Genomic DNA, 12093 nt, shown 5'->3' on the forward strand with positions numbered 1-12093 from the left:
TTTGATTTAGTAAATATACTTTTTTATTTTTTACGGTTAGACTTTCAAATTTAAATCATATATATCATATGTTTTGTTATTATGTGTTTATTTATTTATTTATTTGATTTTTTATTTAATTATTTAAACAAATTAAATAAAAAATAAAAATTGGGTTGAGTCGCGTTGCTGGGGTTGAGTCGTGTTCGGTTTGGGAGTTTTCGAGTTGGTTCGAGTCGTGTTCGGGTTGAGCAGTTTTCGAATACTGTCATGTGTCAACCCGACCCGAACTCATATGAATTGACACCATATTAAGGATTAACACATGAAATTAATGGGTCACGCAAAACAGTTTAAAAAAGTATGGGGCATCACCTATCCGACTATTTAAGTTGATCGATAAGTAAGTAGTTGATCAATTATTATAAATTCGATATCTAGCTATTTGAATTGATAGATATGTAAGTGGTTGATTAATGATTATAAATTTGATATCTCTATCAATATTTTATCGGACAGTTTGTCGCAGAAAGTTTCTCATTATGATTTATCCGACTAGAATGATTTACAAACTACCAAGATAATCCGATGATTTACTTAGTTTAGATCGAAAGGTAACGTAAAAAAAAAAAAACAGAAGAATCAAAAACCAAAATTAATTTTAAATATCACGTAAAACTATGAAGTATTAATTTGTTCATAAATAAAGACAATGATTTATCATAAATTATAAAGCAAGAAGAATATAATTATATTTACTTTGTTCTATATTAAAAAAAAAAAGGAACATCGAAAGCTCTCTATTTTAGTCGATAAAAACTTTCTTATCTGAAATTTATTATCTTGTCGGGTCATATTTACGATTTCAAATATTCTTATTTGAAGAATATATATAAAGAATATTAGTAATGAATGAATGCTACATTGTACTTTGTGTTTGGAAAGAAATTCAGCCAATTCATATCTCATAGCTGTTATTACTTTGCTGTAGACATTGTCCATTTAGGGCAGGCACCTCAAACAAACACCAACACTTAATTACACATTTCTTTTTTTTAAAAATTATATAACCCACAAATAAAATTATATAAAATTCAACTTTTATTTGATATTTTAATAATAATAATAATAATAATAATAATAATAAAGCTTTTATTTTTAACAATTTTTCCCATTTATCATGCAAGCTACCCAACCTGCCAAGTTGCATTAAAAACTTTTTAAGGAAAGATTGATGGGAATTGAAATGATTAAATTGCAAGAAAAAAGTTAATTAAAGTTCCAAGCATAAAATTTAACAATATTCAAACCCCTGTATATATAGTTTGATACGTTTTTCACTCCTCTAGCGCAACTAAATGAGCATCATGTATATGACACTCACATAATAGATATTTAATTTTGATACACTTCATTGCTTCCAATAAATAATCCAATAAGTAAGTGACATTTCAGCTGTATTTGTATAGATGAAATATATCAAAATTATTATTATTATTATATATATATATATCATTTTGGACTGATAATATGTTGCACTTTTGAGACCAGCACTAATGGCAAAAAGTTTATAAATATTGTTTATTTTAATGTTTAGCGAAGGTCCCATTCAAAGGATTCCCTTTTCCCACTAAGGATGCTCCATTTCCACCCCTAAAAGAAGGAACTTCTAAAACTATGTAATGCATAGGAAATTAGCCAAAAACATTTGTCAAGTCATTTATGGTAATCAAGTACTAAAGTGGTTGTAGCCTTCAATAAATAAATTTAACTAGTGATTACTCAATGGACATAATTCTATATGGTGTGAATTTTTTATTTTATTTTCTTATAAAATGTGTCATAAAAAATATCGAAATTAGGTTATTTATGAATCCCATAAATTATAACACACATGATATCAAATTAATGGATGTATGATTTTTTTTTTTATTTATCAATTTTTTCATTTTTAAGTTTGCATATAAAACATATCATATTTATGAATGTATCAATTGTAAGAATGCTCACACATTATAAAAAGAGGTCTTCTACTTGAATTCCATTTAAATTTTGAATTGGATATGAATTCGTATATATCACACTAAAAAAGCTTGAGTATGTGGTATCTTGTGAGACGATCACACGAATCTTTTTATCTGTGAGACGGGTCAATCCTGCAGATATTCACAATAAAAAAGTAATACTCTTAACATAAAAAGTAATATTTTTTCATGGATGACCCAAATAAAAGACTCGTCTCACAAAATACAACCCGTGAGACCGTCTCACACGAATTTTTGCCAAAAAACTTTTCAAGCTCCGACTTATCAATAATTTGAATTTGAATCCTCTATATCGTATGTACAAAAAATGTCATTATTAATAATAATGATTATATTATATATGATTAGTCACCAATTGATTAATTGATTGGAAACTATACTAGTGATGTCTTATCATCCTTGATATCATTCATGTGTCATGTCATCGCAACTTAATAAAACTATATATTTATTTGATTGTTTATATAATCCATTGTGGTCCAATAACAATAAAGTCGCATTTACAGCCGGAATTCTAACAAAATGTTTGGACCCACCAAATATAATAATAAAAATATCGAAATAAAAATGTGGTTCATAGAATAGAGAGTCGTGTGAAATTAAAGTACTGCATGGACCAATTCAGTGTGTATTAATGAAGTAGAACCCATACAACTACAACAACAATAACCCGCGAACGACACACCCACGACACGTGTATAAAATAATAGTTATTATGTATATAAATCATTGATAGATCGAGTTGATGCATGAAATTTTATTATAATTTTTAATTATTTATTTGGATAATGATTTTGCAATTATATTTAAATATGTAATTTATAGAGATAATATGTGAATTTTTGAATTTTTAAAGAGGATTAAATAATGTAGTTATGAGTAAATCATATGAAAAATATTATTTGTCTAAATGAATGATATTTTTGTAAAAACCGATTGGTGTAAATATGATAAATATTGTGAAATTTATTTTTGCAATTCATATCAAAATAATTATTATTTTAAAAAAATATCTTAATCGTAGATTTAAAAAAATAGAAAAGCTATATTTCCAAAATTATTTGTTGTATTATGGATATTGATATTATAAGGATAAATTTGCGTATATTAATTACTTAATTATGATTTTTATTTAATAACCAATGTTGACAATAAATAAAGAGTGGGCAATGGATCGGTGAATTTAAGGGAATCGGAAGAGGATCGTTCGAGTGGATAAATAGTAGGGCCATGGTTGAAACACATTGGGCCACGGGTCCAGCTAAAAGCTGCAAATATATGATTTCTCCGCCCATTAGAACAAAAATATTCACGCCCAGTGGGACTCGAACCCACAATCGCCTGATTAGAAGTCAGACGCCTTATCCATTAGGCCATGGGCGCTTGCTTGCTCATTGGTGTAAACTTTATATAATTATCCTTTTATATACAAATCAATTTTCCCCTTTTTCTTCACTGACTTGATCCATAATTGAAATAATTTTAGAACTTTTTTGTATATAATAATATAATTTTTAGTATTGAAACCATATTGGTTTCTGATGGTGTCAATATTTGAGTTGTTTTTACATTTTAATGTAAAAAAAAAAAAGAGATTCCCATTTGGTCGTTGTCGTCCACTTCTTCTCGAACTAGTTTGAACGGATACATGGTTTATACGCTGAACGTGATTTATGGTTTTCGTAAGCATCGGTTGAGCAAGAAAAATCAACAAAGAAAAATCGAAGAGACAACGGGAACAACCCACTTTAAAGTTTTCATTTTTCCACGGAAAAAATTTGTCCTATTATTGCTGGCGATTAATTGGAGGACCTTTTTGTACTGGCTTCAAGAAAAATATCTAGTGCGGATATATAACGTGTTTACTTTCGTTGTCATCCGTCTGTTTTCAGTCTAAGAGAAAATTAAGAAATGGAAAACAAGAAAATGAATTTCCAATCATCGTACATGAAATTTCTGATCCTTTGCATCATTTGCGCAGGTGGCTCCTGTTTAGGACAAGATGTATCTCCGGGTTTGAGCTTATATGCCTCAGCTCCTGATCGATCATGGACATCTCCGAACAAGACTTTCATGTTGTCTTTCATTCAAGAATCTGAGAACATCTATTTTGCTGCCATCACCTACAACGGGATCCCAGTTTGGAAAGCCGGCGGTGATCCTGGTGGCGCGGTTGATTCATCCGCCACCCTGCGCTTCCTACCATCCGGAGACCTCCAGCTTCTCACCAGCTCGACGGGTGGTTCCATAGTGTGGCGGTCCAATACATCTGGGCTCGGAATAACTGTGGCTTCTCTTGGTGATTCTGGTAATTTTGTGCTCAAGAATGGTGACATTCCAATGTGGACCACCTTTGATAATCCCACCGATACAATTCTTACTGGACAGAATTTCACTGTTAATCATGTTCTACGGTCTGGGTTATACTCTTTTCGCCTATTGCGCTCGGGAAACATAACCCTCCGATGGAATGACACTGTGTATTATTATAGCTCTTCACCCATGGACGCACCTAGTAACTATACCGTGAAATCACCAAGCATAGGCATGCAACCAGAAGGTATTTTTCAGCTTTTCGATCCACTGTTTCCGAGTAATCCGCGTCTTATAGCTCGTGACAATGATTATGGTGAGATCCGTGATGGTACTCTGAGGTTTGTGAAGTTGGATAGTGATGGGAATTTGAGGATTTATAGTTCTTCTTTGAGTAGTGGAAGTGGAAACAAAATTGTGAGATGGACTGCGGTTAGTGACCAGTGTCGGGTTTTTGGTTATTGTGGAAATATGGGGATTTGCACTTATGATGAGCTTAATTTCGCCCCCGTTTGTCGATGTCCGTCACAGAATTTTGAGCTAATTGATCCCAAGGACAGTAGGAAAGGTTGCAAGTATAAAGAGGACATCCAAGATTGTCCAGATAGAACAATGGTGACTTTGAATAATTCTGTTTTCTTGACATACCCTCCTGAATATGAACCTGATTTCTTTACAGCGAATATGGGAGCTTGCTGGTCTAACTGTCTTTCTGATTCTATTTGTATAGCGTCCACTTCCTTCGCAGATGGCACTGGAGTTTGTTATATGAAAAAATCAAGATTTGTCAGTGGGTATCAGTCTCCGGCTCTGACTAGTACATCATACGTGAAGGTCTGTGATCCTGCATTGCCAAATCCTCCGCTTCGTTTAAGAGAAGTCGACAAGAAATCTGATTCATTGAAGATCGTTGTCGTGGCTTTAGGTGGAAGTTTGGCCATGGTCATTTTAGTATGTGGTTTACTGCTCCATTACAGGTCGAAACCGGGATACGAAAGCTTACTTTCTCAGTATTCTCCTTCTGAGTATGCCTCTGGAGTTCCCATTCGATTCACATACAAGCAGCTCTTACAGGCAACGAAGGGCTTCAAGGAAAAGCTCGGTGAAGGAGGGTTCGGGTCGGTTTATAGAGGCGTCCTCTCTAATAAAATAGTCGTTGCAGTAAAACAACTGGAGGGAATTGGCCAGGGAGAGAAACAATTCAAAATGGAGGTGGCAACTATTAGTAGTACTCACCACTTAAATCTGGTGAGGTTGATAGGGTACTGCTCCGAAGGGCGGCACAGATTACTGGTGTATGAGTTCTTGAAGAATGGTTCTCTCGACAGCTTTCTATATAGTTCAGACAATGGATTATCCGAGAAAAAAGTTCTCGACTGGCAAACTAGATACAACATTGCCTTAGGAATGGCAAAAGGGATCGCCTATCTCCACGAGGAATGCCGGGACTGCATTCTTCATGGTGACATAAAGCCCGAGAACATACTCTTGGGTGAGGACTACAATTGCAGAGTCTCGGATTTCGGGCTTGCAAAACTCTTGACCCAGGACAAACATAGGCACCGGAGCCTATCCAACGTGAGGGGGACTCGAGGATACTTAGCACCTGAATGGCTCGCGAATCTTCCAATAACCGCGAAAGCTGATGTCTATAGTTACGGGATGGTGCTGTTGGAGATTGTAAGTGGAAGGCGCAATTTCGAAGTCTCCTCGGAAACTAACGGCAAGAAGTTCTCTTTATGGGCTTATGAAGAGTGTTTTGAGAAGGGTGGCCTGGGAGGAATTCTTGACAAAAGGCTTGTGGGATCCGAGGTAGACATGGAACAGGTAATGCGAGCCATTCAAGTAAGCTACTGGTGCATCCAAGAGCAACCGTCGCTTAGGCCTAGGATGGGGGGAATTGTGCAAGTTCTTGAAGGGATTGCTCAAATACATACTCCACCTCCACCTATGGCCAAGATTGAAGGATTAGCCCAATCTACGACTCCAAGTTCATGCATGTCTCCCGCGGGGAAAACTGAAGAGGACACCTCCATTCTTCTTGCAGAACGGGTTAGATTGAAGGAGTAGCCCAATCTACACTTTTGACGGATAAAAACTATTTTTTTTTTCGAGTTCTTGGTTAAAGGGGTTGATTAAGCAACAAAAATTGCATGTAAGAGTTAGAAATAAATGTTTTTTAAAATATTAAAATTAATATGTTACTAAAATATATTTTTTCTCAATAACTTTCTTTATTACTATTATTTGCGTAAAGTGGTTTAAATTTCACGGCGAATCAAAATTAATTATGAAAATATACTAAAAAAATATGTAAATGTATGACTATTATTGATTGATTTCTTTGGATGAATTCAAGCATCACAAAAAATCAATTTATGTCAATTTATTATTTTATACAAATTTAAAAAAGAAAGAAAAAATTATTTAGTCAAAATTCTCGCAATTGTAAATATTTATATAAAGATACATGGACGTATCTTTAGCATTATTTTTATTTTATTACCTGTTGTGTAGATGGAAAAAAATATCATTTTTATCGAACAACCAAGTGGTCCTATATATACTTGAATTAGTCATTGATTATTAAAGTAGGATCACCAACCTTGAAATCAAATGTGACAGCAAACTTGTCCTCTACGTATCCGAACTGGTGGAATAAACAATTTTTAACTAAAATTAATTAAGAGTTCGATTTTCGTTATCAATATTTTTTTTGATAAACTTGTATGATATTTGTCCAACATGGTTCAGTTGTCTAGCATATCTTACAAACTATTGTTTTAGCACGAAAATTTACTCAATAAATATTGAAGATTAAGGATGAGTACTTGTTCCATCGTAAATCTTCCTTCCCCGAGAAGGCATATACAAATGGTTGCCTGTCATGTACTCTATCGTAAATATATAAAGGAAGAGACGAGGAAACTTCCACGTAACACAAGCGAGAATACTTGTCCAGTTTTTAATATATTTATTTTTTAAAGAATTACGGTGTAGGATTTCTTATATCCATAAAACTTATATGTAATCCAGCGAAGGATTCTGCATACAAACATCAAAACAGAAGATGTTTAGAAGTCCATTCTTTCTTAATCTACCATCAGAAATCATGATCAATATTCTCTCGAGGCTTCCTGTCCAAACCATCCTAAGCTGCAAATGCGTTTGCAAGCAATTACTCAACCTACTCTCCACTCCTGAGTTTGCCGCATCCCATCTTCCTTTTTCAACCCCTGGCCTAGTAATCCTTCAATCTGGTACAAAAGGAAACTTATGCCAGATATTCGAAATTGAAGACGGAATCGAGCTTCAACACAACAATCTTCACTCAAGTCCAGTGATGAAATTTGATCCCAATTTGTCTATGGGCTTACCTGAAGTCAATTTACTACTTGTGGGTTCGGTCAATGGTTTGCTTTGCCTAAGGGAATGTAGAAACAAATTGTACGACGCTCTATACGTATGCAATCCCATCACACATGAGTATATTGCTTTTCCAAGGATTGAAGCTTGTATTGTCGAATATCCTGACACTTCTGAGTATGGATTCGGTGTAAGCAAGATTACAGGCCAATACAAGGTAGTTAGGAATGTTCATCGGCATTCAAATCCCCAAGCAGGGCCATGCTCGAGTATTCAAAATCATGAGTGTTTAGTATACACACTTGGAACAAGGTCATGGAGACACGTTCAGCCAGGCCCGCCGTTCGGACATTATGATCTTTCCCGTAGTTTGTTCCTGAATGGAAATCTTCATGGGTCTGTACAAGATTATTGCGGCTCTGGAGACAAATTAATTTATTGTTTCGATCTTGAATCTGAGTCGTTCCAGCCCTTTCCTCCGTTTCCAACACCACCAGTTCCACCAGTTGTTGGAACCTTGGGAATTTTGGATGATTGCTTGTGTTTTGTTGACATCAGATCCGAAGATGATGAGATCACTGCTATATGGGTGATGAACGAATATGGGGTGGAGAAATCTTGGACTGAAATACTTGTTATTGCTGAAGTAGAAGACTTTCCTTGCACATATTATGACTCAGTTGAACTTATCAAAGCTTTTAAAAATGGTGACATATTGCTAAGTTGGAACAATTACAACCTGTTCTATTTCAACAGTAAGACCAAAACTTGTCGAGATCTTGACATAACGATTCAGAAGGAACAAAGTTGGATCGAAGCTATTCCTCACTGTTTGAGCTTTTTCTCACTCAAGAATTTCCATGGTGAAAATGTAATATCTTTCTTAGGAACCTCTAGACTCCGATCCATATAAATTAAGATAAATTAAGTGCTTCTGGCAGTTTAATAGAAGTGTGATGCTATAGATATATGATTATATATGCGATCTAAGAATTGAAAGCCGTTTCTTTAAATTTCCTTTATTCGTTATGTAACTCAGAAAAATTAATGAGATATTCTTGTTTGAAGGGGATAATTATGTAATACAAGTGCGATGCTATAGATATATGATATACCTACACCACCTCCACATATGGCCAAGATTGAAGGAATAGCCCAATCTACGGCTAAAAAAAATTTGGATCCGAACCGGACCTGCCGCGCCTTATTTTTGGGACAGCCCAGCACAAAAACCCGGCGGATTCGTGTGGTATCCTTGTCCCACTATGTTTGAAAATGAAAGTTTAAAATTTTTTATAAAAACTTACAATATACTTATACAGCAACTTAGGTTATCTATTTTTGTAAAAAAACGATTGACATATACAAAATAATTTCTATATGGTGCACAAATGCTGGCTTGAGCTTGACGAATCTTTTTGACTTTTTACTCGACTTGTTTCTTTCTTTCTTTCCACCTTCCCCAAACTGCAATCAACCACTCCTTTTTTCATATTCTCCAAGCTAATTTAAAAAATGGATCGATGATATCGAATGCTACACTATTATTATCTTTTTTGTTCTTTTTCGTGACGATGAAATTCACAACTATTGTCATTTGATGCGCAATAAGTAAACCCAACTAACACAATAATTTGCAAACCACGATCGTGCAAATTTTGTACGACAAATTCGTCTGAAAAAATATTGATAAAAAAATCGAACTTCTGACAATCAATCAAACGTTCAACGACTCCAACATTTTTATTATCTTTTTACACGAGTGGATAGGGGGAATCAATGTTTTTATAAAGATTATGATAAATTCTCTTACTTCGAGAAGAGACGAGTTATGATTGATTCAACCCTACATTCTGGGAATTGCCTCGACTGCAGATCAATTACCCATACAACGTCAACATATTCCAAAAATCAAATTAACTTTGATGATTTGTTCCAAAAAAAAAAACTTGTTGATTATTTCAAAGTCAAACTAAGCACAGAAAAGTATAGTCAAGAATCAACACTACTAGTTATTATGAATCGGTAAGGACTAATATATATCACATCTCGAATGAAATTGTGAATTTTTTATTTTCTTTTATAATTTTTCCCTAAAAAATTAATATAATTTCAACTATAAATATATTGAATCATCCTCCTAAATCCATCTCATCTGGATACAGAGCATAAAAATTCTCCAGCTCTACACAAGATACGTACATACCCGGAATAGATACAGAAGCCACCAATTAATTCTTGATGAATAATCTTCCATCAGAAATCATCTTACGTATTCTTTCAAGACTTCCGATTCGAGACATTGTAAGCTGCAAACGCGTCTGCAAGCAATGGCTTGAAATCCTCTCTGCTCCCGAGTTTGCCAAATGCCATCTTTCTTTATCGAATCCCGGCCTAGTTATCTATCAATCTGAAGAGGATGAATATATATGCAAAATATTCGAATTCGAGGATGTTTTGGAGCTTCAAAACCACGATCTTCACTATAATCTGGTCAAGAAATTCGATCCCAGATCGTTCATTACCTCACCTGATTCAAGAATATTCATTGGAGGTTCCGTTAATGGTTTTCTTTTCTTGTGCGACCTTAGTACCCAGCACTGTCTTTACATATGCAATCCAATCACACGTGAGTATATCACTCTTCCCCAGGCTAAATTCATTGATGAAGATGTTTACAACTGGGATTTTGGATTCGGGTTAAGCTCAATAAGTGGGCAGTACAAGGTTGTTTGGAATAATTACCAAGATGTTATGTGGCCCTGTTCCAATTTTCCGATGAAATCTGGTGAGTGCCTGGTTTACACCATAGGAACAGGGTCGTGGAGGAGCGTCGCGCCAGTCGGTCCATTTCAAAGTCTTTACGGTTCCAAGGGAGTTTTCCTGAATGGAAATCTACATTGGCTGGTACAAGATTCCAATTGCGAGCATTTTGTTTCTTGTTTTGATCTAGAAACCGAAATTTTCAAACCCTTTTCATCACTTCCTTCGTATCCAAATCATTTCCCGGATTCCAGAAGCCTGTCCGTTCTACAGGACTGCTTATGTTTATGTCAGAATATTTCGTGGGATGCGATAGTTATATGGACGATGAAGGAATACCAAGTTGAAGAATCTTGGTCGCGGCAATATGTGATCCCTATAATGTTTCAGACAACTTCTGAAATCATGTATCCCATTAAAGCTTTTAAAGATGGTGACATATTGATATTGTGGGAAAACTTCGAGCTGTTTTTTTACTGCAACGAGTCTAAATCCACTCGAAAAGTTGATGCGTTTGAAATGGTTCATTACACTGGTTGGACAGAGGCGATGCTTCATACCTCAAGTTTTGTTTCTCTCAGGAGTTTTTGTGGGGAGAATGTCGGGACATTTTGATTCTAAATTGTGTGAATTGAGATTTAATCTTGTAAAATTTCATTCACCGTAATCAGATGATGGAATTTAAGTATAACAAGAATCATTCGTACCAGAATTCCTCGGAATGATCTTGGGGGTCGAGCGGATGGTTCGCGGCTTGCTTGCTTGTGGTTGAGTGTTATTTGATTCATTTTGAATTATTTAATAGAATTTGAGTGCCTTTAGTATATTTAAATTTAAAATAATCGATTTACAAATTGCAGCATTCGGTATAATATTTATAAATTAACAACGTTAGGATAATCTAGGTTTTATTAATTAAGAGAGGTGATATAAATTATAATACTTCAGTAAATTTGCGGGTTCTTTTAGCATAAACAATTATTGCATTCTCTGACAATATTACTTCTTATAATTGCATTCATTAGTTCTAATATTAATTATAGGATCAAACATATGTCGTTTTAACAAAAGTTATGACTAGAAGTAACTGTGCAACTTCGATCTTTTAAACTGTACAATAATTCAATCATTATGTTTCAATTACTCTCGTAACAGAGACGATTAATACACTACAATGATATTATGGAATGAATATATGACTTGATAAAGTATATATTTAATTAACAAATAATTGATACATTTTTATTTACTATTTTGATCAATTTAATGAATGTTACAAAATTATACAAACTAATTATGAAATGACCAAAAGATAAGATAGATAAAATAAGGAAATTATAATTGAATTTTTGGTAAATAAAAGAATAAGACCCGAAGATCTAAATGTGTAAGATAATAAATCAGCTTTAAATTTTAACATAATTAAGAAGATCGCGATTAAATGTAAATGTATCAAAAATAAATATCAGAATTTCAGAGATATATTTCAACGTAACAAAAGCAAAAATTTGTGTGAGACGGTCTCACGGGTCGTATTTTGTGAAACAGATATCTTATCTAGGTCATCCATTAAAAAATATTACTTTTTATGATAAGAGTATTACTTTTTATTGTGAATATCGGTATG

The 12093-nt window shown here is 34.2% G+C and overlaps 3 protein-coding genes and 1 non-coding gene across 4 annotated transcripts; 3 read left to right on the top strand and 1 right to left on the bottom strand.

Moving 5' to 3' along the window:
- Positions 1-3334: 3334 nt before the first annotated feature.
- Positions 3335-3407, bottom strand: TRNAR-UCU (transfer RNA arginine (anticodon UCU)). The gene has a single exon. It is a non-coding gene; the product is annotated as a tRNA-Arg (tRNA).
- Positions 3408-3711: 304 nt separating this feature from the next.
- On the top strand, positions 3712-6549 carry LOC142534049 (G-type lectin S-receptor-like serine/threonine-protein kinase At1g34300). The gene has a single exon (XM_075640953.1). The coding sequence runs from the start codon at positions 3936-3938 to the stop codon at positions 6405-6407; it is 2472 nt and encodes an 823-aa protein (XP_075497068.1). The 5' UTR covers positions 3712-3935; the 3' UTR covers positions 6408-6549.
- Positions 6550-7366: 817 nt separating this feature from the next.
- Positions 7367-8773, top strand: LOC142534055 (F-box protein At3g07870-like). Its single transcript, XM_075640963.1, has one exon. The coding sequence runs from the start codon at positions 7408-7410 to the stop codon at positions 8614-8616; it is 1209 nt and encodes a 402-aa protein (XP_075497078.1). The 5' UTR covers positions 7367-7407; the 3' UTR covers positions 8617-8773.
- A 1075-nt stretch (positions 8774-9848) lies between these two features.
- Positions 9849-11279, top strand: LOC142534053 (F-box protein At3g07870-like). Its single transcript, XM_075640961.1, has one exon. The coding sequence runs from the start codon at positions 9945-9947 to the stop codon at positions 11079-11081; it is 1137 nt and encodes a 378-aa protein (XP_075497076.1). The 5' UTR covers positions 9849-9944; the 3' UTR covers positions 11082-11279.
- Positions 11280-12093: the final 814 nt, after the last annotated feature.

Source organism: Primulina tabacum, unplaced genomic scaffold (assembly GCF_025594145.1).
Source record: "Primulina tabacum isolate GXHZ01 unplaced genomic scaffold, ASM2559414v2 Contig104, whole genome shotgun sequence".
NCBI lineage: Eukaryota > Viridiplantae > Streptophyta > Magnoliopsida > Lamiales > Gesneriaceae > Primulina > Primulina tabacum.

Bases quoted from the DNA above. Each gene is read 5' to 3' on its own strand.
- LOC142534049 (XM_075640953.1), top strand. From the start codon at position 3,936: ATGGAAAACAAGAAAATGAATTTCCAATCATCGTACATGAAATTTCTG.
- LOC142534055 (XM_075640963.1), top strand. From the start codon at position 7,408: ATGTTTAGAAGTCCATTCTTTCTTAATCTACCATCAGAAATCATGATC.
- LOC142534053 (XM_075640961.1), top strand. From the start codon at position 9,945: ATGAATAATCTTCCATCAGAAATCATCTTACGTATTCTTTCAAGACTT.